The 27,006-nt window shown below is 56.1% G+C and overlaps 1 protein-coding gene across 8 annotated transcripts in view; it reads right to left on the reverse strand.

The window, feature by feature from the left end:
• The window catches only part of ITGAE (integrin subunit alpha E), a 91,083-nt gene extending 64,529 nt beyond the window's left edge, over positions 1–26,554 (reverse strand). For all 8 annotated transcript variants that reach the window (XR_014793062.1, XM_084862851.1, XM_084862853.1 and 5 more), the window contains exons 1-8: positions 26,494–26,554; positions 12,118–12,238; positions 3,865–3,956; positions 2,509–2,576; positions 2,080–2,197; positions 1,729–1,875; positions 1,207–1,322; positions 478–629 (exon numbers count right to left, since the gene is read on the reverse strand). Coding sequence is in view for 7 of the 8 variants with exons in the window: in XM_084862851.1 (XP_084718977.1) it covers positions 478–629; positions 1,207–1,322; positions 1,729–1,875; positions 2,080–2,197; positions 2,509–2,576; positions 3,865–3,956; positions 12,118–12,238; positions 26,494–26,527 (848 nt within the window). In the remaining variant the exon portion in view is untranslated. The remainder of the gene's footprint in view (positions 1–477; positions 630–1,206; positions 1,323–1,728; positions 1,876–2,079; positions 2,198–2,508; positions 2,577–3,864; positions 3,957–12,117; positions 12,239–26,493) is intronic.
• Between the last annotated feature and the right edge of the window lie 452 nt (positions 26,555–27,006).

Genomic DNA, 27,006 nt, shown 5'->3' on the forward strand with positions numbered 1-27,006 from the left:
GCACGTATGTGCCAGGCACTGTCATAGGCACTGTATGTATTTTAATCCCTTTAATCCTCACAGAACCCTCTAAGGCAAGGGCTATTATCATCCTCATTGTAAAGGCAAGAACCAAGCACGGAGAAGTCAGGCACCCAGGTCCCCAAGTACAGACTGGCGCTGGGGTGTGGACCCAGGCAGCCCGGCCACCGAGCACAGCGCTGTCTGCACCGAGCTCTGCTGCCGCCCTCAAGAGACGTCCTCAGAAGGCTCTTTGGAGGACTGTCCCGAGGTGTCATTCATCAGCCAAGGCTGGATTGAAAGACCTCACATTCTCCTCTCAACCGAGGAGGAGCTAGGACCCTGATCCTCTCCTCTTCTCCTCTTTACAGGTCTGTCCTGCCACCTCTCCAGGCATGACGCCTCAAAGCCTCTGGGTAGGGATGCCAGCCAGCGCCCAGTAGGTGTTCAGGCCATTCCCGCTGCCCTCACACTCACAGGACATGCTGCATGGCGGAGGCTGTCTTGGTGACATTCTTCACTTGAGTGATGTTCTGGACTTTGCTGAGGGAGGCCATCGCATCCTGGCTGTACCGAAGGTCAAACTCAGTCTGGATCACGGCTCCGTACTGCACCAGGGCAAAGCTGCACTGGAGGGAGGGGCAGAGAGAAGAGGAGGCTGGCAGAGTCACCACGCCCTGGGGAGTGAGGGACGCTGAGGAAGAATCCACTCCTTCCTCCTTGCTTAAGGCAAGAGGCGGTGCTAAGGCGGAGAAAGATGTGACAGTGACAGCTCCCAGTGGATCGCAGACTTCTCCCTGAACCCATGTCCTTGTGTCTGCCCTCTCCCCTGCCTATGCACCATGTGACTTTCTTTGGTCTTTGGGAAACCAGCAAATGGGATAGAACCAGAGACATGAAAAGTGCTTGTGTGCATTAGGTCTTGCCCTCTTGGAATGTTGCAGCCATGAAGACGTTGGGCTGACCTGCTGGAGACACATGGCTGGACAAGTGAGGCCAACCAGTCCCAGCCAAGTAACCAGACATCTGCAGCTGCAGGAAAAAATTCAGGCAAGACCAGCAGCAGAAGAACCGCCCAGCTGAGCCCAGCCCGAAGAGCTGACCCATAGGACTGTGAGCAGATCAATGGTAGCTGTTTTGGGGTGTTTGTTCATAGCGATAGAGAGAGCAACAGTCTGTGTGCATCTGGCTCCTAGGGAAGCCCACCTCAAAGCACTTCTCATAGATCTTCCTCATCATGTTGGAGATGAAGTCTTTGGCTCTCTGGAAGTCTGGGGGATCAATGCTTCCCGAGCCATCCAGGACGATGGCGATCTCGGTGCCTGGGCCAAAACAGGGAGCAGGTCAGGAGTGGGCATGGAATTGGAGCAGGAGTGAGTCCTATAGGACGCCCACCCCATTCAAGCCCTAAGGTCTCAGCTCAGGGAAGAAGTTGGTGAAGCTCCCAACAGCAAAGTCTTGTCTCAGAGGCAGAAAGAGAGCCAGGACCTGCTCCAGCTCTGACTCTGTGAGCCACTCCCATCACTCCTACTCTCTGGGCCTCAGTTTCCCCATCAGTAAGATGGAGGGGGGCAGAGCTGGGGGTGGTCAGGCCTGTAGAATCCAGACAGTAGAATCCAGCCACTATTCCCCATCCCCTGGACTTAGGCACCTCTCACCCCTGGAGTTGCCAACCTAGGCATCAGCTCTGAGAGCCTCAGAGAGCAACCCAGATCTGCCTCTTCTCACCAGCTCCTTCCTCCTCCTCCTCCTCCACTTCTTCCTCTTCCTTTGCCTCCAGAGCCCGGCGCTGCCTGGCTGTATTTTCAGGGCTGCCCTTTTTGTTCCAGTAGCAGTCTCTAGCATCCACATGTGCCTCAGGGTCCAGGAGATTTTCTTTAAAAACACACACGAAAGAGCTCCGCATCAGACAGCCTCCTTGTTCACCTCAGGCAAGTCCACACTTAGCCTGTGGCGGGCCGAGGCCCAGCTTGCCCTCTCTGGGCCTGTGTCCTTCTCTCTCTGCCATGGGCAGGTGCTCCTTCTTGGAGACTCAAGGAAACCTCCCTAAGGCTGTCCAAGGCCAGGGAGTATCCTCACCAATGTCGTTGAAAGAGACCAGGGCCTGGTGACTGAGGTTGGAGGCCAGCAGGCTGCAGGTGCCTGTGAGTTCCGAGCTGAGGCTGTGGGGCCACCGGGCCACCTCTTGAATGCAGACCTGGGGGAGAGAGGGAGAAAGGAGGAGGGAAAATCTGGGTCACCCCCAGCCCAGGCCCCTGAGTCACAGCTACCCAGAGCCACATGCTCAACCAGGCAGGGGATGCAGGAACAGCTGGCTCACCCCTCACCAGAGGCAGACGTTGGTGCCAGGGTCAGAGCTGAGATGAGCCCTGGCGTTGGCACCAGGGAGACACCCGGCCTTGGCTCTGAGAAGCGCATGCCAGTCAGGACCGGCATGAATACGGGTTTGCCACAGGGGTCCGTCCCGGCCGCCCCGAGCCCTCCAGCCTCCTGCCCAGGCACACTCACCAAAACACCGTGGTGGTTCCGGGCAACTGTCACTCCCCGGTGCCTGCCCTTCGGGACGGGGACGTGCTCTGAAACAGCGAAGTCCAGGTGAGGTGGGAGGGACACAGGGAGGCCACCCTGGCGCCAAGGTCAGAGAGGGCACAGGGCTGGGCCAGATGGTGGTGGGGACCTAGAAATAACTGAGACTGGGCTCTCCTCCAGGGCCCCAGTCTGGTGGGCCCGGCGGGAAGAGGAGCAGGAGGAGTGAGTGTGTGCAGTGCGGGGAGGTGTGCAGGATGCTGAGGGACTGGCTATGTGGAACGATGGGCCCTCCAGCCTCAGAGACCGTCTCTGGGGAATCCTACTGCCCCACAGCCCCAGGGGCAGATGCGGTCGCTCCTTCCTCTCCCTTCCCATGTGGGCCTCGGACACGGTCTCATTTTTGTGGTTTGTTTTTTTAAAATTTATTTTTACTTTTATTGATTTCAGAGAGGAAGGGAGAGGAGGAGAGAGAGAGAGAGAGAGAAACATTCATGATGAGAGAGAATCATGGATTGGCTACCTCCGGCATGCCCCCTAGGGGGAATTGAGCCCGAGACCTGGGCATGTGCCCTGACCGGGATTTGAACCCAGACCCTATGGTCTACAGGCTGACGCTCTATCCACTGAGCCAAACAGGCCAGGGCAACGGTCTCATTTGGAAGCACTAGATCACCCTGTCGCCCTGCTGGACTGTGCCCCCTTCTGAGGCTGTTCAACATGGTGTCTCTCACAGGGACAAGGTTTCTGCCACTCACAGCGGAGGGGCCACCGGCAAGTGTGTGCCTTGAGGCAGACTGAGTGGGATGGGCAGAGTTTGGTTAATAAATGAGTATGGTCCATTCATTCATTCATTCATTCATTCAAACAGCATCTATTGAGTGCCTAGTAGGCGCCAGGTCCCCTGCGGGACATTGGGGTGGCCACAGTTAGATTGGGAGGGGAGGGACGGATGCCACTGGGGTGTGATCAGTTGGGATAGGTTAGGTTTTGGAACCAGGTGAAACTGGGCTTGGATCTGTGGTGCCCCCAGTACTGTGTGTGTGACCTTAGTCATACTGGTAAGCAGAGGACTTCTCTGAGCGGGTGGTTCCTCTTCTGTCCAATGGTACGGTTTTGAGGGTTAAGAGGATGAGGAAGTACTAAGCATGGGGAACACGCAATACATGTTAGGCATGTTTTTGCTGTTGGATTGGGTCAGGAGAGGTGGGCGGGGATTAGAGTTGGGTTGGGATGGGATTGGGCATTGAGATAGAAAGTGAGCTGGGGGGGAGGAGGTGGGGGGAGGTCTCTAGACAGACATCCAGGGAGCATTCCCTGGAGCTGGGCCTGACTCACCTACGGGCTGGCAAAGGATCTCATCCCAGGTGAGGAAACACCGATGCAGGGGCCCTGCCGTCCTGCGGGTTCTCGGGCTGGTGACCAGGAGCCTGAGTGGGAGGGCGGACCGCAGAGTTGCAGCTTGCCGATACCTTCCCCCTCCCTGGCCGCCCACGCGCAGTCTGCCCGCCCCAGTCCCACGGGCTCACAGGCAGCGAGGGCCGCCCAGCTGGTGCCCCATCCTACCAGTCAGTCAGAATCAGAGGTGGGAGTGGGCACCTCCACCTGATTAAGCCTCAGAAGATGTGATGCCCAGCAGCAAACTCTGCCCCTCACACCACCCACCCCAAGCTCAGCCTAAGCCTCCCCACTCCCCATGCTGCCTGGGCAGGCGGGGCTGCGGGAGGCAGGTAGTGAGCGCCCAGCCTGGGGCTGTGAGGAAGCAGTGCCGGGGCAGGGGCCCTGAGGCCGGGCTTGGCGACAGCGCCAAGTCCAAGGTCTCCGTGTGAGGCAGCGGGAAGCCACAGAGGGCTTCCCCAAAGGGAAGAACAAAATCAGTCTCTGGCTCGAAAGGTCATAATGAGGCTACGGGTTGGGGGAGGGCAGGAAGGAGGTACGTCTCCACTCCCCCCGCCCCCCCCTCCCATTCATCTACATCTTCCAAAGTTATAAAAAGCCCTTTTGCCAAAACTGGTTTGGCTCAGTGGATAGAGCGTCGGCCTGCAGACTGAAAGGTCCCGGGTTCGATTCCGGTCAAGGGCACATCCCCAGTTGGGGGTGTGCAGGAGGCACCTTGGTTGTGGGCACATCCCCAGTTGGGATTGTGCAGGAGGCAGCTAATCGATGATTCTCTCTCATCGATGTTTCTAACTCTCTATCCCTCTCTCTTCCTCTCTGTAAAAAAATCAATAAAATATATATATTTTTAAAAATAAATAAATAAAATAAAATGGGCCAAAACCGGTTTGGCTCAATGGATAGAGTTTCGGCTTGGGGACTGAAAGGTCCCGGGTTCGATTCCGGTCAAGGGCATGTACCTTGGTTGCGGGCATATCCCCAGTAGGGGGTGTGCAAGAGGCAGCTGATCGATGACTCTCTCTCATCGATGTTTCTAACTCTCTATCTCTCTCCCTTCCTCTCTGTACAAAATCAATAAAATATATTTTTAAAAAATATATAAATAAATAAAAATAAAATAAAATAAAATGGCCCTTCTGTCCGTCATCTCATCGAGGCAGCAGTGGCAGCAGCTGCTCTTCGAGTGCCTCTTCGCTGGCCCAGGACGACAAGAAGAAGAACGTTGCTGGAAGGTCAGCCAAGAAAGACAAAGGCCCAGTGAACAAACCTGGGGCTAGGCCAAAAAGAAGGCGGGGCCCAAAGGGAGAGTTGGGGCAAGCTCAGTCACCCAGTCTTGTCTGACAAAGCACCACATGGCGAACTGAAAGGAAGTCCCCGGCGATGGGCTTATCATGGCTCCCGCCGTGGTCTCTGAGAGACGGGAGACCCCGTTCCTCGGCCGGGACGGCCCGGGAGCTCCTCAGGAAGGACTGGCTAAACTAGCTTCGGCGCACAGAGCTCCAGTCCTGCACACCGGAAACACCGAGGGAGGGGGCGCCAGCCGCTGGCGGAGATGCATGAGCACCAGGCCCCACCAGCTGTACATTTTGAGAAGTAAAACTTTATTAAATTTTAAAAAGTATAAAATGCCTCCTTCACTATCTCCACGGTTGATAGGCTAATGAGAGCATCTACGCCCATGTGTGTGCCCCACCCGCCTAACTGCCCCACGCTGACTTCCACCCCAGGCCCCCCATTGCCAGAGCCAGTGGACACCTTCCTGTCATCTTCTTCCTCAGCCTCTCAGCAGCCTGGGCGTAAGGGACAGTCCCCTCCTGGAACCCTTTCTCCTTGACCTCTCCGGCCTGTCTCGTGCCTCCTCCCCAGGCCCCTTCGCCGGCTGACTTCTCCCCGGAGTCCTGAGGCTTGGTCTTGCTTCCTTGCCAGCACACCTTCCCTGGTGACCCTCACCACCAACCCATGGCTTCCACCCACGCACCGATGCTGAGATTCCCACCTCTGCGTCTGCAGCCCCAGCATCCTTCCAGCAGAGGGCAGACCAGCCTGGCCGTAGGAAGCAGAAATATCACGGGAGGGTATTTTTCCCATTGATTTTTTTTTTTTTTTTTTTTTTTGAGAGAGAGAGAGAGAAAAGGGGAGGGAAAGAGAGGGAGGGCAGAAAGGGGGAGGAACATCCATGTGAGAGACACATCGATTAGTTGCCTCCACACACACGCACCCTGACAGAGACTGGGAATCAAACCTATGACCCTTCAGTGCACAGGTCCACACTCTAACTACTGAACCACCCTGGCCAGGGCTAAAGGTTGTTTTTCAATTACAGTTTACATTCAATGCTTTTCTGTATTCGTTTCAGGTGGACAGCATAGTGGTCAGACAATCATGCACTTTTACCAAAGTGATTCTCTGATGTTTCAAGTACTCACCTGGCACCACAGATAATAGTTATTACAATGCTAGAGGCCTGATGCAGGAAGATTCGTGCAAGAATGGGCCTTCCACCCTGACCAGTTTGGCTGGTCCCGAAGGGTCCCAGTTTCGATTCCAGTCAAGAGCATGTAGCTTGGTTGCGGGCACATCCCTAGTAGGAGGTGTGCAAGAGGCAGCTGGTCGACGTTTCTCTCATTGATGTTTCTAACTTTATCTCTCTCCCTTCCTCTCTGTAAAAAAAATTAATAAAATATATTTTAAAAAAATAGGCCTTCCTTCCCCTGGCTGCCAGCAGTGCCTTTGATCTGGCCAGAGTCGCCTTTCCACCTTCCCACATTGCCCAGAGGCCCCCGGGCACTTGGTGCTTGTGTATGCAAATTAACCTGCCATCTTTGTTGGGTGAATTTGCATTCTCACTCCTGATTGGCTGGGGGGTGTCGCGAAGGTACGGTCAATTAGCATGTTACTATTTTATTAGGTAGATTATTGACTATATCTTTATGCTGTACTTCACACCCCCATGATATTTTGTATCTTTTTGGAGACTTGGACCTTCAGAATGGAAAGATGATAAATACGTATTGCTTTAAGCCACTATATGTATTATAACTTGTTGCAGTAGCAACAGGAAACTAACACCAATAACCAGCTGCCCATTTCTAATAGGCATTGCAAACTGAAAATGTCCAATGCAGGACACATGGTCTTGGCCTCCACACCTGCCCTGCCCGCCTTCCCCAGCGCCATATGGCAGCAGCCACCCCCGCAGTCCACATCCCGAGCCTGGGCATCCTGCTTCACCTTCCACTCCCCCACATCAGATCCATGCATAAGCCCTGTGGGTTCTTTCTCCAACCTGCATCTAGAGAGCATTTCTTTTTCTTTTTTTTAATTTATCAATATTACGAATGTATTTTAACAAACACCAGTCAGAATTTTTTGAAAATGTGAGTTTTCCTAACATGTAGGTGGAAAATTTTAAGTCCAGAAATATTGTACGTGTTGAAAAAGAACAAAAAGGCCGAAACCGGTCTGGCTCAGTGGATAGAGCGTCGGCCTGCGGACTGAAAGGTCCCGGGTTCGATTCCAGTCAAGGGCATGTACATTGGTTGTGGGCACATCCCCAGTGGGGGGTGTGCAAGAGGCAGCTGGTCGATGTTTCTCTCTCATCGACGTTTCTAGCTCTCTATCCCTCTCCCTTTCTCTCTGTAAAAAATCAATAAAATATATTAAAAAAAAAAAAAGGCATGTACCTTGGCTGCGGGCACATCCCCAGTAGGGGGCGTGCAAGAGGCAGCTGATCGATGACTCATCGATGTTTCTAACTCTACCTCTTTCCCTTCCTCTCTGTAAAATATCAATAAAATATATATTAAAAAAAAAAACGAACAAAAAGAAAGTGGGAAATACATGAAGAGATACTGAGATATATTTTAAAACAAAAACAAACTTAAAATAGTGAAGCTGTTGCAGAAACCAAACAGAACAAGCGACCAACCAGAAATCCACGTTCGGTGGGTCATGGAGGGACCGAGAGCGTGTGACTGGGAACGGGAGCCTGGCGAGTGGCAGCAACAGAGCGCCTTCCTTCCCTCCTCCCCACCGCCATCCTGACCCCCGTGCTCTCGCCTCATCTGTGGTAATGCCCTCCAAACTGTGGGTTTTGTGTTTTAAAATCGACTTGTAATTGACACAGTCATTCCCCTGCTGCAGTAGCTTCCTGCTCACTTAGAAAAGTCCATACCCCTCGCCGCCTCCCTCAGGGCCCTCCCTCCACGATCCCGCCCCTCCCGCCTCTGAGACGGCCCCTCCTGCCCCTTCCCCCTCCAAGCCCCACTCCGCACCAGCTGGCTGCGGCCGTGCCCTCTGCCTCATCTCTGCCTCCCATGCCCAGGCTGGCTCCTTCTCACAACTGCCTTCTCCAACCAGCCCCACCTCTGCCTCCAGTCACCCCGTTTTATTTCCTCTGGAGCCTGTCCCCGCTGTAGTATCCTGCCCACATGTTCACATGCTCCTATCTGTCCTTCCCAGCAGCCTGCAAGCTCCCCAAGGATCTCGTCTATCTCGTTATTCCCAGGGTCTGGACAGTGCCCGGCCCAGAGCAGGGGCTCAGGGGGTATCTGCTGAGTGACGAGGAACTGACAGCCCAGGCGCAGGCGAGGGGACTAATCCCGGGCAGGGCTGAGGGGTGGAGAGCTGGGTGCAGCTGAACTCTGTAGGCTCTGCAGCTGAGCCCCCAAATTAGGTCACCTGCTCCTCACCCCTGCCTCGCCTATCCTCCCTCCCCCGGGCTCCTCCCCAGCCTGAGCCTCAGCCTGGGCCCCAGCGGCTCAGAACTGCGCTCTGCTGCCTGCTCTGCCTGCAGCCCTCCCCTCCCTCCTCCTGCTGAGAGTCTTCCCACCACCAGCTCCTCGGGAAGCCTTCCCCAAATGAAGGAGCAACGAGACCCTCCCTCCCAGCGGGCCAGGTGGCCTGACTAGAACCCATCCCAGCCCTGGCTTTTTAAAAAAATATATATATATTTTATTGATTTTTTACAGAGAGGAAGGGAGAGGGATAGAGAGTTAGAAACATCGATATGAGAGAAACACCGATCAGCTGCCTCTTGCAGGTTCGATTCCGGTCAAGGGCATGTACCTCCTGGGGATGTGCCCGCAACAAGGTACATGCCCTTGACCGGAATCGAACCTGGGACCTTTCCGTCCGCAGGCTGACGCTCTATCCACTGAGCCAGACCGGTTTTGGCCCACCCCTGGCTTTTGTTCCCGCAGAGACCACGAGGGCAGCTGCCAGGCCGTGCCCTGCGGAACCCAAGGTCGCCGTTCACATCAGTCACGCGAGGCTGCGGCCTGTGGCTCAGTCTGAGCTGCCTCTGCCGCCGCCTCCTTATCGCCCCACCGCGGTGGGTGGTCTCCGGTCTCCAGGTTTGCTGACTGAGCGACTGATGAACCACCTAAACAATAACAGAACCTGCCATCAGCCGACAGCCCACCTGATGGCTTCACCCAAGTGGAGCCTGTCTCTCTTCTTAGCCTACCCCCCCCCCCCAAGGCCTTCCTTCTGTCCCACTGCATCCCTGCGATGCTGCCAGCCTGGCTGCTGTGTTTCAGGGGGATGCAGCATGAGGGAGAGGGGACCTGCCCTCACACGCGGGCAGGAGGCCTGCTCCCCTCTGCGGCTGGGGGCCGCCGAGCACTTCCTGCCCCACAGCCGGCGTGGTCTCCGGCTCCGTGTCACTGCGGCAGGAGCCCAGGAGCCCTCCCACCACATCCTCCTGAGCCCCTCCACCCCAGCAGGTGTGCAGGGCCTTCGTGAGACCGGCCTGGGGGGCTCAGAGCTCCTGCTCCGGGCTTCAAGCTCCCCTCCTCCGTGGAGGCCTGTCAGCTGCTGAGCAAGGAGCCCTACGCCTGCCAGGCCCGGAGCCGGGGCGGCCAGCTGTGGCATCGGTGCCAGGGGATGAGGGGGAGATGGGCATAAACCACTCAGACTGAGACCCGGTCAGAAACACCACGAAGTTCTAGAAACTGAATGCCTGGCCCACGCATTAGCCTGATCCAGCGACCCCAGCACTGGGCACATGCTGGGGGGAGGGCGGGCGCTGGTTCACTGGGCGGAAGGGCCCAGCCCTGCTACCCATGAAGCCCAGGGAACAGCCCAAATGGCTTCATCAGCACTGGTTACCCTAGCGACGAGACTGAGCCCCCAGCCTCAGGCAAGCCCCCGGGGGAACTCACAGGCCGTGGAGAGAGAGACGGCCTAACATACTAGTGCGCCTACTGTGCGCCTGGCTTATACTGCGCTCAAGAACAAGCAGAACGGTTGCTTTCCAATCTTTGTACCTTAGTTCTGAGTTAGATTTGCAGATGTGTACAGACAGTTCATATTTATGTATTGCACATAATCATGCTATTCAGCATCGATGCTATATTGTATTATGTAAATAATAAAAGCCATGTACAGAGGGGGAAAAAAACCCAAGCAGAACGGCCCAGCTGGCCTGGCTCAGAGGTTGAGCATCGACCTGAGAACCAGGAAGTCGGGGTTCCATTCCTTGTCAGGGCACAAGCCTGGGTTGCAGGCTGGATCCCCAGTGTGGGGTGTGCAGGAGGCAGCCGGCCCATGATTCTCTCTTGTCATTGATGTTTCTATCTCTCTCTCCCCCTCTCTCTTCCTCTCTGAAATCAATAAAAAATACATATGTAAAAAAATAAAAAGTAACCACGGCGCACCCCTCGTTCGTTTGACCTGCTGCTGGTACTGATCGTATGATTCACGGCGTGTCTCTTCCATTTTCGGAACAAGGAGCCTGCCCAGCCTGCCGCCATTCCACGCCGGGCTGCCAGACACACCCGCCCTGAGAGTCCTCGGGGGTGGGCTCTGGGAGTGGAATCACTGAGCCCAAGGCCACGGGCACCTTCAGTTGGACCACACGTGCAAACTTGTTCTCTGAGGTGGTTACACCAGCCTACGTCCTCGCAAGTTTCTGTCCAGCCACATCCTTACCAACAGAGCGTCATCAGATTTAGCATTTTGTGTGTCTCATGAGTGGGCACAGGTGATATTTTCAAAAGATAAGATACCGTGGTTGAGCTTCAATTTGGCCAGAAGCTATGCTAACCACTTTAAAACGTGCGTGAGCTCAGAAGTCCTTGCATCAGCCGGGCAAGGCGGGGAACCCTGGCCGTGGGAGAGAGGAGACGTGAGAGGAGACGTGAGGCTGCGGGGGAGGCGTCGCTACAAATGCCGAGGGGAGCTGCCGCCGAGCCACGGCCACCCGACCACAGCGGCCTCCTGGCCGCCTCCCCCTCCTGCTTCAGAATTTCCGTTTCTATTTTATTTTATTTTTTAAATTATGTTTTGGTTGGTAGTAGAGAGAGAAGAAGGGAGAAGGACAGAGAGATAGAAACATCAATAATGAGAGAGAAACATCTATCAGCTGCCTCCTGCACGCCCCTTCCTGGGGATTGAGCTCGCAACCTGGGCATAATTGAAAGAGCGATCTCTTGGTTCATGGGTTGATGTTCAGAATTTCCATTTTTTTTAAAAAGTATTTTTGTCACTGTCCAAAATCCCTACACTGAGTATGTGGTACTTTTGTAAGAGACAAAAGAAAAAAGTTATCTAGCCCTAGCTGGTTTGGCTCAGTGGATAGAGCATCGGCCTGTGGACTGAAGGGTCCCAGGTTCAATTCCGGTCAAGGGCACATGCCCAGGTTGCAGGCTTGACCCCTAGGAAGGGGCATGCAGGAAACAGCCGATCAGTGATTCTCCCTCATCATTGATGTTCCTCTCTCTCTCTCTCCCCCCCCCCCTTCCTCTCTGAAATAAATTTTCAAAAATATATTTTAAAAACATTATCTATAATAATAAAAGCGTAAAATGCTCGTTAGACTGGACAGCCAAACAGCGGAACAACCGTCCAGATGACCTTCCAGACGACCTTCCAGAGGAAGCCGGGCTGCGAGGGCCGAGCCCTTGCATGAGCTTCGTGCATCAGGCCTCTAGTTTTAAAATAGTTTTGAAGTCCCCCCCCCCCCCCCCCCCGCCGCCCTCACCTCAGCAGTGAAGACAGACAGGGCCAGGTGAGGAGAGGGCCCGGTGGACTGGCCCGGGGCTCACAGCCTCTCCCTCCTCTCTCTCCTTCGTGCCCAGGGGAAAGTGCGAGGAGGCTCTCCCCAGACTGGGGGGGGGGGGGGGGGAGCAGGTGCCAAGGCCGTCTCCGGGGCCCCCTCCGTCCTCCGGCGCCTGTGCCGGCCCCACTCACCAGGTCTGCTTGCTGCTGGGGTCTTGGTGCAAAAGGGAGCTGAGCACATACGGCCCGTGCTCCTCGGGAGTCACCCAGGGCCAGCTCACATCCACGTTGAAGGCCCCCAGAGGAGCCAGACCTGTGAAGAAGAGAGGGATATTTAACCAAACACGCCCCTGGTGAGGCCGCGGCGGGCCTTTCTGCCAGTTATCCCATCAGGCCCTGCAGTGTCATCGGCCCCGCTGCACAGATGAGAAAAGCAAGATTCCCAAGGCCCCTCCCTGCCCACCCACACCCCCCCCTCGCCTCCCCCCCCCCACACACACACACGGGAACTGGCCTGGAACAGGTGTGTCTGACCCAGAGCCCCTGACCCTCCTGCTGAACCTGCCATGCCAGCCCCCTTCTCCAGGAGGTCGTCCCCGGCCTGCCCCCAGAAACACTACCCACCTTCCCCCCGTCCCACCCCCCGATTCCCGTACCGGTCACCGAGCACACACTCATCACTGAGTGTGTGTGTATATATATATATATATATAAAATTGATTTTTTACAGAGAGGAAGAGAGAGGGATAGAGAGTTAAAAACATCAATGAGAGAGAACCATCGATCAGCTGCCCCCTGCACACCCCCTACCAGGGATGTGCCCACAACCAAGGTACGTGCCCTTGACCAGAATTGAACCGGGGAACCTTCAGTCCTCAGGCTGACGCTCTATCCACTGAGCCAAACTGGTTTCCGCTCACTGAGTCTTTGTACCGAAGTAAAAGTAGACAGTGAGTCCCAGGGCACATTCAGACTATGTACCCCCAAGGGACTCAGGAGAAAACATATGTCCCCCAAAAATACCTGCACTAGAATGGTTATAGCAGCTTTCTTTGTAACAGTCCCAAACTGGGAACAACCAAAATGTCCACCCACGAGGGCAGGGATAAAATAACTGGGGTATCCACACAACGGAACCCTACTCAGGAGTGAAAAGGAATGGACAGCTGACACACACAGCCACGCGGGTGGATCGCAGACATCATTATGCAGAACGACAGGAACCTTACATGAAAGAGCATCTCCTGTATGATTCGACTTGTACAATGCTCTAGGACCAGCCAAACGAGCCTGTAGTGGAAAATACTGCCCAGCGGGTGTGGCTCAGGGGTTAAGTGTCTACCCAAGAACCAGGGTTTGATCCCGGTCAGGGCACATGTCCGGGTTGTGGGCTCGATCCTCAGTAGAGGGTGTGCAGGAGGCAGCTGATCAATAATTCTCTCTCAACACTGATGTTTCTATCTCTCTCTCTGAAATTAATAAAAACATATTTTTTTTTAAAAATAGCCTGTGGGAATTAACAGGGGTGGGACAGAAAGGAACTTTCTGGGGTGATGCAAATATCCTATATCTTATTGGAGAGGTTGGATTACAAAGGTGTGTGCATTTGTCAAAAACGCTTGGAGTCGTCCACTTAAAATTTGTGTTTTATTGTATGTGAATTTTACCTAAAAAAAACCCCTATGTAAATATTGAACTCTAGTTGATATATATGTTGAAATATAAGATAGCTGATGGGTGGATAGATGGATATAGATACATACATGGGTGGATATAGATACACAGATATGTTTTATGTAATTTGTAAATTATGCTAATAAAAGAGAAACATCCAAATTTATCATCACTTCACGACACCCACCAGCCAATCAGGAGTGACTATGCAAATTAACCTGACAAAGATGGTGGCGGCCCCAGCCCCCAGCAGCTCTGGGCAGCATGCATGTAGGCACAGAGTGGCTGGGTGGGGCAAGGGGTGCCTGCTATGAGAGGGAGGGCAGGGGGCAGAGGGAGCTCAACCACTGAACAATTAAAAACTAATTTTTAATTGTGAGTGAGGTCAAGCCTCTTATCAGCTCATTTAATGCCTATTCATATACGTTATCTATTTTTATGAGGCATTTATTGTGTTCTTATTCATGTGTAAGAAATGGTCAATGTCACAGTTAGTGTTTCTCACTTAGCCCTTTGACTAGCATATTATATTTTTTCCACGTCTACACTTCTTACGGATTCAATTTATTTTTTCCTTTCTGATCCTTGAGTTTTGTGTCCTGCTTCCCTACTCAGAGGTTTGTTTTTTTAATTCACTTGATGTTTCTTTGATATTTTGTTTTATTTCTTATGCTGGAATCTTTGATTCATCTGGATTTTACTTCTGTGCGTAGACTGAAACAGAGATTCAGCTTTACTTCTTCTTCCCCCAAATGAAATGATCTCAACATAATTCCCACAGGTTTGAAACACAACCTCTCTCATCCTCAGAATTCTCATAGACACCTGGGCCTCTGTCGGGACTCAGTTCTGCCCCACTGACCACATTGTTTCTTACTTGGACACGTTCATTAGTCCCCTGACCTTTCTCTTCTAAGACCTGTCCCTCTGGCTACATCCTCTCTAAACCAGAAATAATTCTTTTTCTTTTTCTTTTTACATTTCTTGATTTATTTATTTATTTATTTATTTATTTATTTTTTGAGAGAGAGAAAGAGAAGCGGGGAGGGGCAGGGAGGAGAGACATGGGTTTGTTGTCCCATTATTTATGCATTCATTGGTTAGCTCTTACATGTGCCTTGACTGGAGATCAAACTCACAACCTTGTTGTATGGGACAATGCTCTAACCAACTGAGCTGCCCAGCCAGGGCTTGCCAGAAAGAATTCTTAAGATCATGTCCGGCCATGCTACTCCACTGCTTAAAACTTTCCATATATGTAGAAAAAGGCAGGTGAAGTTCAGTCTATAGACTTCCCTGTTCAATTAACTTTTTGCCATAATGGCTCTTAAAAACCTATACCACTATAGTATAATGACTTTTTCTTCCCTGAATATGCCAAATAAACATAACAAATGATGTTCTGACATCACACTTTCAGGGAGTAAACACACTCACCGATGTACCTGAATATAACGGTTTTCACCCAACGATGGCCTAAGGGACAAGCCTGCCTCGCTTGCCAGGTTCGGGTAAACCTCGTACGCCTTGTTTTGCACACCATGCCAATCCGGGGGGCTGCAGGGGCAGCCTCCACAGTTCTGTGCCCTGCTGGGTACACAAGCTATTTCCGTGTGTTTCAAAGAGCTTAATTGGCCCTCAAGATATTTTTCTGTGCTATAACTTAATTTTTAAGTAAAAACTGTAAGATAGCCATAAGTCTTCAGAAGCTTGAAAAACAGTGAAGAAATAGTGTAGAGAGAACTATGTACCTTCTCAATAATGATTCCCTCACAGCCATCCTTCACCACCCACGTTAAAAGTCTTCATCATTTCTTTAATGAGCACAATAAACCTTCATTACAATAAGTTCTATATATAAACTGTATCTTTATATTCTTATTACTGGGTTTTTAAAAATAGAAACTTGATTTGTTGGTCAATTAATAAATTTTTCCATCAGTAACAATTGTTTGGCTATCGGGTTGGATGGACTGCATCACAATTTTTCATGGAAATTGAAGGAAGTATTTTTTTTTTCAGAGAATGGTTTTTCACTTAGCATAGTTTTAGGCACAAATAAAAGTAAGCAAGCAAAGTGCATGTTTATGGATTATGCTATCTCTATGTATATGTGACTGAATGACTTAATGACCAGTCGACCAGTTGCTATGACGCACACTGACCACCAGGGGGCAGATGCTCAATGCAGGAGCTGCCCCCTGGTGGTCAGTGTGCTCCCAGAGTGGGAGCGCTGCTCAGTTGACTGACAGGTGCCAGACACAGGCTCACTGCTGGCGAGTGCAGCCGTAGCATGAGCCTCTCCTGCCTCTGTGGCAGCACGCTACTGAGCAGGGGCGGCGCAGGCACAGCAGGGCCAGGATGAGCGGGAGTGGCAGTTTGTGCGCACTACACCCCCCCAGCGGTCCCAGACCAGAGAGAGTGCAGGCCCTGCTGAGGGACCCACCGGTGCACGGATCTGTGCACTAGGCCTCTAGTATTTCATATAAGAGAAGGAAATATACACAGATGAACATGTTGTTCTCCATCCATCAAGAAGTAATCACAATTTAAAATATAATATGTATTAACCAATTACATTGCTTTAAAATATACATAGCAAAAATCGACTGAATTAAAAGGAAAATTTTAAAATCAACAACTAATGTGGGAGACTTTAATGTTTTGGGTTTGTTTGTTTGTTTGTTTGTTTGTTTTTTTATACCCCTCCCCCTGAGACTTCAATGTTTTAACAAGTCTTTCATATTAGCTCTAAAAGCAGACCAAAAGAAAAAAAATCAGTAAGGATATAAAAGAGCTGAACAATACAGTTAACAAGCTTGGGTTAACTGACTAACAGAACACTGTACCCGGCAATGGTAAAATAAACAGTTTTTGACATGCACATAAGAACACTTACCCAAACTGACCACATGCTGGCCTCAATAAATTTCAAAAGTTTGAAATAATTTAGAATATACTCTCAGTCTCTACTGGAGTTAAACTAGAAATCAATAACACAAAGAAAACTTTAAAAACCCGTCTTAGAAATTAATGCGCTTTAAAATAACCTAGGGTCAAAGATGAAATCACAACAGAAACTCTAAAATATCTTGAACTGAATGAGAATTAAGATGTGACAAATGGAAACTTGGGGGAGGCTTCTGGAGTGTGGGGGGATGGCTCAGCACAGGGATCCTGGCCGCTGTCCCCTCAGCTCTCTCCCCAGAGCCTCTCCCCCGCCGCTGCCCCCCTCCCCCATAGAGAGAGAGAAGAAATCAAACACTGCGTTGGAAGTGATGAGGGAACCATCCCCTTATTCTGAAAATTGACTGTCAGAAGGAAAGTACTAAGCAATTGTCTTGCCTTTCCTACGAACTGCATTTCAGGGTCACCAAATAGTCCTAGTTGACGAGGAAAAGTTCTTTACAGAAGAATTATTGCTAATGAATGTGGGAGGCATAATAAAATAAAATAAAATAAAAACCCACAATTTTGCAAGCCATTACATAATTAACGCAGGCCATGATCTCAACGGGTGGAGCTGCTGACCAGTTTGGTAGAGCACTTGACAATTAGGCCAACACCCCCACCCCCAGCCCCCTAGTAAACCTCGTGTCCCCGGCGGGTCCCCAGCACGTGTGCCTCCTGGTGTGACACCCTGGGAAAGACACCGGGACCCAGGCTACACTTCCCACCAGCGCTCAATGACACCGAGGCTGCTGGTCCCCAGACCGCATTTGAAGCAGCAAGCCTGTCAAAGGCTTTGGCAAAGGAAACAAGAAGCAGCAGGAAGGATGGCAAAACCCTCCCAGCTGTTCGAGTATGCTTGCCAGAAACGCCCACCCTGAATTTAATTGACGTCCTTAGCACCAGCTCCCAGGCTTGGGGACGGGCAGGGGACAGAAGGAGGGGAAGCCGCATGCGAGTCCTGAAGGAAACGGCCTTCCAGAGGTGCCGGGCTCTGCGGGAAGCCAGGCCGTAGGAAGGCACAGCAGCCACCCTGCGGGGAGGCGCCCCTGTGGGCTTCGCTCAGCACACGGAGGAAGGCAGGAGGCTCCGAGAGAGGATGGGTGAACGGTACTCATCCGTTAGGCGACAGAAACTTTGCAGCTCTGTAACCACCGTGGCAGAAATGCGCGCTGAAGCAGGCTGGGGGGGAAATGACAGGTGCTGGGGACGTGCGTTAAGTAATGCTTCTGAGACATTCGTGTGCACACGAATCACCGCCTCCTGTTAACATGCAGCCTCCGCTTCAGTGGGTCAGGGAGGGGCCTAGCCAGCTCCTACGTGATGCCAGGTGCCGGCCCCCACACCGGGTTTTGAGCAGCAAGGCCTTAGAACCTTTCGCGCCAGCCCTGGCCAGTGTTGCTCAGCGATTGGGCGTCATCCTGTGAACTGTAAGGTCGTCGGTTTGATTCCCGGTCGGGGCACATGCCCAGGCAGTGGGTTTGGGACATGTACGGGAGGCAACTGATGGATATTTCTCTCTCACATCGATGTTCTCTCTCTCTCTCTCTCTCTCTCTCTCTCTCTCTCTCTCTCTCTCTCTCTCTCTCTCCCCTCTCTCTCATCAATTTTAAAAAAAACCTGCTTGGTAAAGAAAACAGCAGGAGACATTGAAATGCGTGCAGCAAGTGTAGCAAACGCTTGGTAACGAGGACATCAGTGTGATGGTGTCCTGGGCTAATCGCTGTTTTCTGTACTTTGGTTCCTGCTTAACATCTGTTATAAAACCCAGCCTTCCGGGCTCGGGGAGGAGGCAGAGTGAGAGAGGCCTGGGGGCAGGTCTCTCCCGGAGCCGGCACAGAGCGGGCACCTGGGCCTCATCCTGCCCTTCATGCCGCTGCCTTCCCCAGGGCGGCTTGTGGTGGCTCATTAGAGAGACACTGCCCTAAGGTGAAGCGTGTTTTAAAATAATGGGGCAGGTGGAATTTTTAAAAATGACAGAAGGAAAATAATTGATAGAAAAAAAAGGAAGAAGAAGAAGAAGAGAAGGAGGAGGAGGAGGAGGAGGAGGAGGAGGAGGGGGGGAGGAGGAGGAGGAGGAGGAGGAGGAGGAGGAGGAGAAGAAGAAGAAGAAGAAGAAGAAGAAGAAGAAGAAGAAGAAGAAGAAGAAGAAGAAGAAAGAGGAGGAGGAGGAGGAGGAGAAGGAGAAGAAGAGGAGGAGGAGAAAGGGGGATGATGAAAACAGAAGGAGGCTAAGAGCTAACCTGTGTATCAAAGAGCAGCACTTTCTGTGATGGGCACTTTCGCCTCTGCACACTGCATGGCACACGGGAGGCACGTAATACAATTATTTGCTGAATAAATGCATAAATAATTGATCTTTCTCGAAGCCAACCTAAGGACTAAAAGGATCTATTATGCCATTCTCAGCATCCACAAAACTGGGGGGAGGGAGGAGCCAAAGCTATTCTAGTGTAGCCAAAAACAACACACAACAACAACAAAAACAGGAAAAAAAATTCTCCCAGCAAGAACACTGAATGAAGTGGGACAGGGGGTGGGTGGGGGGAAAGACACCGAGTGAACAAACCTGCACCCCGAGCTCCCGGCACTGTCCTTCACGCCCTCCCACCATGCCCCGAAGTGGGACGCGGACGGGGTAACCAGCGTGAGCTCTTCCGTTTGGGGCCTTGTGTCCCTTTGCAGATGTGAGGGGAGCATCGGAACCCTCCCAGCCCCTCGAGTGCACACGTGCTCAAACCTCGGCCTCCCGAGGGCTGTGCGTGGAGGCTGGCCCCTGCCCCTCCTCATCCTCACCATGCACCTCCTCTCGGAAGCCGGCCTGGGCCCCAGGCCCCACCCTGGCCGCTCGGTGCCCCCCAAGCCTTCCTCCAGCTGGAAGTGACATGTTCATCCCCTGCCCCCTCCCACCAGGACCCCCGAGGGCCTGGCTGTGTGGCTGGTGTGGACGGTGACGGGCTCACAGACCCCCTGTGGCCTATCCATGTACCCTCAGGGGGTCCAGAGCAAGACCCCACGTGGGCAAGGGGGAGCCCTGTCCGCTCTGCACAGGGTTTGGACCAGGAAGTCCACGGGGAATTGGACTCGGGGTGCTCGGCCTGGGCCCAGCTCCGTGGCTCCCGGTCGGCCAGGCCGGTGAGAGTGATGTCCGCACTCTTCTTACTGTCTATGCAACGGGGACCCGACTTAAACCCCGAGAGAGTCCAGGGTCCTCGTCCCGGCATCCACGGCCCCTCCCTGCCCGGCTCCTCTCCACCCCTCCCTGAACACCACCTCTCACGCCCCACCTTCCTCAGCACCCGCCCACTCTGCACCCCAGGGGCCCGCTCAGGCCAGGAGCCAGGAGCCAGCCCTGCTCCCCAGCCAGGGAATTCCCTGAGGGGGCTCCCCTTCCGAGCCCCTCGGATCCTGTGGTGTCCCCGTCTGGCTCTGACTAAGTCCTGTCTGGGTCAGAGCGTTCTGTGATTAAGTCTGTGTCCCCTAAACGGTGATCTGCTCTGAGTCACCCTGACACCCCCACCCCCTCCCCCACCGCGGCAAAGCCCCGCTCAGAGGCAGGCCCAGTGCTGTGTCAGGAAACGTCAGAGAGCCGATTCCTGATCCCACCCCACCCCACCCCATCCCACCCCATTCCACCCCACCCCACCCCATTCCACCCCACCCCACCCCATCCCACCCCACCCCACCCCATCCCACCCCACCCCACCCCATCCCACTCTACCCCATCCACCCATCCCACCCCCTCACCCCACCCCATCCCACTCCACCCCATTCCACCCCATCCCACCACGCACCCCATCCACCCTTCCCACCCCCCACCTCATTCCACCCCCCCACCCCATCCCACCCCCATCCCACCCCCACCCCACCCCATTCCACTCCATCCCACCCCATTCCATCCCCCAACCCCAACCCACCCCCCACCCCCCCACCCCATCCCACCACGTACCCCATCCACCCTTCCCACCCCCCACCTCATTCCACCCCATCTCACCCCCCCACCCCATCCCACCCCACCCCATCCACCCCATCCCACCCCCCACCCCCCCACCCCATCCCACCACGCACCCCATCCACCCTTCCCACCCCCCACCTCATTCCACCCCCCCACCCCATCCCACCCCATTCCACTCCATCCCACCCCATTCCATCCCCCAACCCCATCCCACCCCCCCATCCCATCCCACCCCATTCCATCCCCCTACCCCATCCCACCCCCCACCCCATTCCACCCCATCCCACATCCCACCCCCCCACCCCATCCCACCCCACTGTCACCTTGTTCAGCGGAGGACCTTGCTGCAAGACCGGAGGGGCGGAATGGGGAGCGGACAATCCCAGCTCTCCCAGCCCCGCTGTCCCCCAGCCCGCTCTCTCCCAGGCCCGCTGTCTCCCAGCCCGCCGCCCGCCCCCCCCCCCCCCGGCCCTGCCGCCCCCTGGCCCCTGCCGCCTCCCAACACCCGCCGTCTCCCAGCCCCGCTGTCCCCCAGGCCCACCGTCTCCCCCTCTCTCCCAGGCCCTGAGCTGGTGCTGGGCTCAGGGGCCGTGATGTGCTGTGGCCGGCACATTAAATATTTGTGTCTGGCCCAGGTCTGCCTGATTCCAGAGCCTCAGTAAAAGCCTGAGGGATGGGATCCGAGAGCAGGTCATAGGAGCCCCAGGGCTGGGCACGGCCCCAGTGGTGCCAGCAGCTCACCGAGCCGGGCAGAGCTCTGGTTTCGGGGCTGGTAAGTAGGTCAGTGGGAACCTCTGTGTGTGTGTGGGGGGAGGGTGGGGGGTTCCCATATTTGCTGAGCTCTCCCAGGCACCGGCCACCAACCCCTCCGTGCCAGGCTCTGCCAGGGGTGAGTCATCTCGCCAGTTGTCTCTGATAACCTCTGCTCAGGCTGGCCCACATCGTCTCTCCCAGGCCTGCCGTCTCCCAGGCCCGCCGTCTCCCTTCCCGCTTCCCTCTGGGGCTCAGGAAACACAGCGGGGGACAGTCCTGGGTTCAAATCCTGGCTTTGCCACGGAGTTGCTGAAGGTCCCCAGGCCCGTCACCCGCCTCAGTTTCCCCATCTGTGACGGGGGCTGTGCAGGCCCAGCCTCAGGCGCTGAGTGAGGCGCACGCTATGTGGGCGCGGACGCCCCGGGCTGTGACCACAGGGAGGCCTGCCCCGGCTCCGAGGCCTCGCCCTCCGCCTGAGCCCCCGCAGCCCGTCAGACTGCGCCCCGCTGCCGGCGTCTGCCACCACGCCGCCCACCGCCGCCCCACGCCTGCTGAGCCAGACCGCGGCCTCCATCCTGTCAGCCCCCACCGCGGCCCGCCCGCCGCCCCCCACACCGGCATTTCACTTTTTCAAACTTATTTTTTATTTTAAATATATTTTTATTGGTTTCAGAGAGGAAGGGAGAGGGAGTGGGAGAGAGCAAGCTAGAAACATCAATGATGAGGGAGAATCATTGATCGGCTGCCTCCTGCACACACACACACACACACGCGCACACACACACGCACACACACACACGCACACACACACATTCACACACGCACACACACGCACACACACACACGCACACGCACACGCACACGCACACACACACGCACACACACACACACACGCACACACACACGCACACACACACACAAATTGGGGATTGAGCCTGCAACCCGGGCATGTGCCCTTGACCAGCTTTGAACCCAGGACCCCTTCAGTCTGCAGGCCGACGCTCTATCCACTGAGCCAAACCAGCCAGGGCCGCCCTGGGCATTTTAAATATACGTCCTCACAGCCCCATTTCTGCTTCAGCAAACTGAGGTCCCAGGGGCACGGCCTGCCCAGAGTTATACATGGAGCCAGCGTGGCCCTGGGTGTGGACTCAGGTGTCCTGACACCCACCCAGGGGCCGGTGGGGGGGGCGATGCCTCAGAGGGGCCTGCAGAGCACCCATCCCTGCAGCTCGCCCCTCGCCCACCCCCTTGGCCTTCCCCAGGCCTCAGACACCCGCGGTCCACATAGCAGCGGCCACCGGACTGGGCGCTCACTGTGCCAGCCCTGTGCTCGGCGCTCGGGGACTTTCTGGTTTTCCTCCTGTTTCTCAGGAGTCCTCCTCCTCCACATGCCCACCTGCCCGGCACCCCGGTCCTCCAGGCAGCTCCCAGCGTCGTCTCGCCAGCAGCACGGTCCTCGGCTGGCCTCCTGCCGGCCCTTTCCCCAGGACTCGCTCACACACACGCCGGTCTCCCTGTCACTGCCCCCGGCGCTGCTGCCTGGCCCCCACGGCCCCAGGCCGGGCCCAGCGCCCTCCGCCGGGCCCGCGGCCACCACAGGCCCGCACACGGCCCACAAGACAACCCCCCAGACGGCGGGAGACTCGGGGCTCCCACAGGCTCACACGTCTGACATTTTACCTCTGCCTGCAAGGCCCTTCCCCTCCCCGGTGTGAGACCTGAAGGCAGTGTGTGAGTGTGTGTGTGTGAGTGTGAGTGTGTGTGTGTGAATGTGTGTGTGTGTGTATGGTGTGTGTGTGTGTATGAGTGTGTGTGTGCGCATGTGTGTGTGTGAGTGTGCATGTGTGTGAGTGTGTGTGTGTGAGTGTGTGAGTGTGTGTGTGTGTATGTGTGTATGGTGTGTGTGTGTGTATGAGTGTGTGTGTGTGCGTGTGTGTGTGTGAGTGTGCATGTGTGTGTGTGTTTGTGTGAGTGTGTGTGTGTGTGTGTGAGTGTGTGTGAATGTGTGTGTGTGAGTGTGTGTGAGTGTGTGTGTGAGTGTGCATGCGTGTGTGTGTGTGTGTGTGAGTGTGCATGCGTGTGTGTGCGTGTGTGTGTGAGTGTGTATGGTGTGTGTCCTGCTCTCTTTTCACGCAGAAGCTCCAGGACAGGGATTGCACCGGGCCCTGGTTGTGGGGGGACAGGCAGTGTCAGAGTGGACGGCTTTCTGCTGCCACTCACAGCTCCCCCTGCATTCTCCTCGTAGACTCCTCACAGCCCCTCTGTCCACACAGAGTCCCCCTACCCCCCCCCCCCCCCCCCCCGCATCTGTACTTGCTAAAGATCTCCCACCCTCAGGCCACGACTGAGGGCTGGGGTTGTGCGCAGGCAGAGCCGGCCTGCTGCCCCCTCCCCGAGGGCCCAGGCCGCAGCCCGAAGGTGCCCGCAGGGGAGGAGGCGCGGCCCGGACTCGGCTCCTCGGCCCCCGGAGGCTCTGCAGGCTGACAGCGGCGTTCCCTTCTCGACATGGGGATGTGGGCTCGACCTCAGAGCAGGAGGAACAGGGAGGGCTGTGGTCAGAGTCAGGGGTCAGTGACCGGGGACAGCAGCCCCTGGGGAGCAGCCTGCTGGGCCAGACGCGGGGGACGGGCAGCTGCAGTTTCAGTATGTCTGAGCTGCGTCTCGCGCCCGACTCGAAACCTCTCAGACAATCAGTGCCATCTCATTGGCTCCCGCGGGTGAGACGTGGACTTCCCCACAGTGGGCGGCCCGGGAAGAGTGGGAGGTCAAGGTCAGGCCAGTGGCCTAGGGAGGCCCAGCCAGGCACAGGATTCAGGGCCCTGAGCCTGGGTCGTTTGTGGTCTGAGGGGGTTCCTCCCAGCCGCCCCAGCACCTCCTTGTCACTTTCTCAGACTTTCCCCAATTCTCCAGGCTCTGGGCTAGTGTCACCTCCTCCAGGAAGCTCTCCAGGATTAGTCCGTCCTATCTCAGGACATCACAGCTTAAGAGTAGAACTGTCACAATTTCACTTCCCCCACCCAAATGGGAGTGGCTGGGACCCTGCTCCCACATCCTTCCCATAACGTAGCCGAGTTGTGGGCTACGTAACCTCACGGCAAGCCCACTCCATCTTGCTCTCCACTGTCCATCAGCCTGGGAGTGGCTAGGCCTCAGGAGGGGAGTTCAATAAATGCCATCTGGGTTGACGTGTCTGACAAAGGCCCCAGGCCATGGGGTGTTCCAGAGCTGGGAGACAGGACAGGAGGCCTGTGCTGGGCTCTCATGTCCACTACTTGCTTGTAACCCTGGACGGTCACAGCTCCTCTGGCCTCAGGTACCTCCTCCTCCCTGGGGGGAGGGGGGCAGGGGCTGAACCACGATCTAAGCATCTTCTCCGGACATTCTTGGAGAAGGGGGTCAGAGCCCCTCTGCACCCCGTATGCAACTGAAAATAAAAGTGTGAACTGTGATTCAAGGAAACGAAAGTCCAGCGACGTTCTGACCTTCCCAGGACTTGGGTGTTTTTGTAATATCGTGTGTTAAAACGTGTCTCCCGATACCTGCTTCGCTGGGGCCTTGCTCATGCTCGGCCTGCCTCTGGGTGCCCGGCCCTTGGTGGGTGCTCGGCCTGAGCCCCTCCCAGCCCAGCGTGGCCTCGCGCTCAGACACGGCTCCCTCGCAGCCCGGGCCCGCCCTCAGGGAGGCCTGCTCCTGCCGATGCCGCCTCACTCTGTCCCACTCTGCCAGGGCAGGAGGCCGGGAAGCCTGCCGATCCCCGGCAGGACCACCCGCCTCACGCTGGGCCCGGCAGTCTCCCTCCCCGCGGCCTGTGGCAGGCGCAGCTCGGGGCTCGGCTGGGGCTTCCACGGGAGGTTTGAAGGCCAGAGCGGGACTGGCAGGGAGTGAGTGGGAAGAGGCAGTGTCGCACTCTCCCCACCCACACACACACACTCACACTCTCACCCGGGCCCCAACATCACAACAGGAAGGGGGCTCCCCGGCGCCTTTATCTCTGCCACAGACACGACCCCAGGCTCTGTCAGCACAGCCTCCCAGGGTCCTCCCTCATCAGGAACCCTGGTCTGCAGAGGGTGCTCTGCTGGGGAGGGAGGTGCCTGATGGTACCTCCCGAGACCCACCTCGGCACAGACCCGAGCGCCTGCCCCGAGTGGGTGCCATAGGGAGAGGGCCTGGGTGGGGAGGGAGGCTGGGTGGGAGGGAGGCTGGATGGGATGGAGACTGGGTGGGGAGGGAGGCTGGGTGGGAAGGAGGCTGGGTGGGGAGGGAGACTGAGTGAGGAGGGAGACTGGGTGGGATGGAGGCTGGGTAGGAGAGAGGCTGGGTGAGGACGGAGGCTGGGTGGGAGGGAGGTTGGGTGGAGATGGAGGCTGGGTGAGGATGGAGGCTGGGTGGGAGGGAGGCTGGGTGGGAAGGAGGCTGGGTGGGGAGGGAGGTTGGGTGGGATGGAGGCTGGGTGGGAGGGAGGCCTGGTGGGGAGGCCGGGTAGAATGGAGACTGGGTGGGGAGGGAGGCTGGGTGGGAGGGAGGCTGGGTGGGGATGGAGGCTGGGTGGGGATGGAGGCCGGGTGGGATGGAGGCCGGGTGGAATGGAGGCTGGGTGGGGAGGGAGGCTGGGTGAGGACGGAGGCTGGGTGGGGAGGGAGGCTGGGTGAGGACGGAGGCTGGGTGGGGAGGGAGGCTGGGTGGGGGGCAGGCTGGGTGGGAGGGAGGCCGGGTGGGGAGGGAGGCCGGGTGGGGAGGGAGGCTGGGTGAAGGAGGCTGGGTGGGACAGAGGCTGGGTGAGGAGGGAGACTGGGTGAGGACGGAGGCTGGGTGGGGAGGGAGGCTGGGTGGGGGGCAGGCTGGGTGGGAGGGAGGCTGGGTGGGGATGGAGGCCGGGTGGGATGGAGGCCGGGTGGAATGGAGGCTGGGTGAAGGAAGCTGGGTGGGACAGAGGCTGGGTGAGGAGGGAGGCTGGGTGGGGAGGGAGGCCGGGTGGGAGGGAGGCCGGGTGGGGAGGGAGGCTGGGTGGGGAGGGAGGCCAGGTGGAAAAGGGACGGGGTAGCAGAGCTCTGGAGGCCGAAGCCACAGGCTGACGGTCAGCACTGCCGACAGAGCCCCCATGTCCTCTGAGGAAGCCGGGACCCTGCCTGGACCCTCCTGGGACAGTCTCACCCTCCCTCTGACCCTGGCTCTGACGGCCATTAGCAGACCAGGGACGGACAGGCTGCGGGAGGGCCGGGCGGCGCACTTACTGGTCACGCAGAGCAGTGTGTGGAAGAGCCACATCCTAGCAGCATCCGAGCGCGGAGTGGGCCTGGCCTGGGCCGGCCAGCTTCCCTCCCAGGCGGGCCAGGAGGCGGGGCCGGGCAGACAGGCGCTCCCACCGCCCCCGGCTCGTGGCCCGGCGCCCTCGGCAGTCGTGGCGGAGACCTGGGAGCTGGGACACCTGTCACCGCGTTTCCTGACACGGTGAGCCGAGCCGGGGCCTCAAACAGCTCGTTCATGGTGTTAACATCCATGTGAGTCCCAGCCCCGCCAGACACACCCCAGGGCACTCAGCCGGCGGCCCTCGGGGCCCTTGGTGGTGGCTCCGGGCAGGCACAGCCCCCTGCACAGGAAGTGCCCGCGCAGCAGCGCCGGGCTCCTGACCAGGCCCGCACTCCGGCCCGGCCTCTGAGGGCCAGGTGAGGGGAAGATCCAGCGCCCTGGCTGCAATCACTTCCTCAATTCAGCTGTGGCTGCTCTTACCAGTAAGTCCGGCCACA

This window comes from Pipistrellus hanaki, assembly GCF_964339955.1.
Source record: "Pipistrellus hanaki genome assembly, chromosome: 16".
Classification (NCBI taxonomy): Eukaryota; Metazoa; Chordata; class Mammalia; order Chiroptera; family Vespertilionidae; genus Pipistrellus; species Pipistrellus hanaki.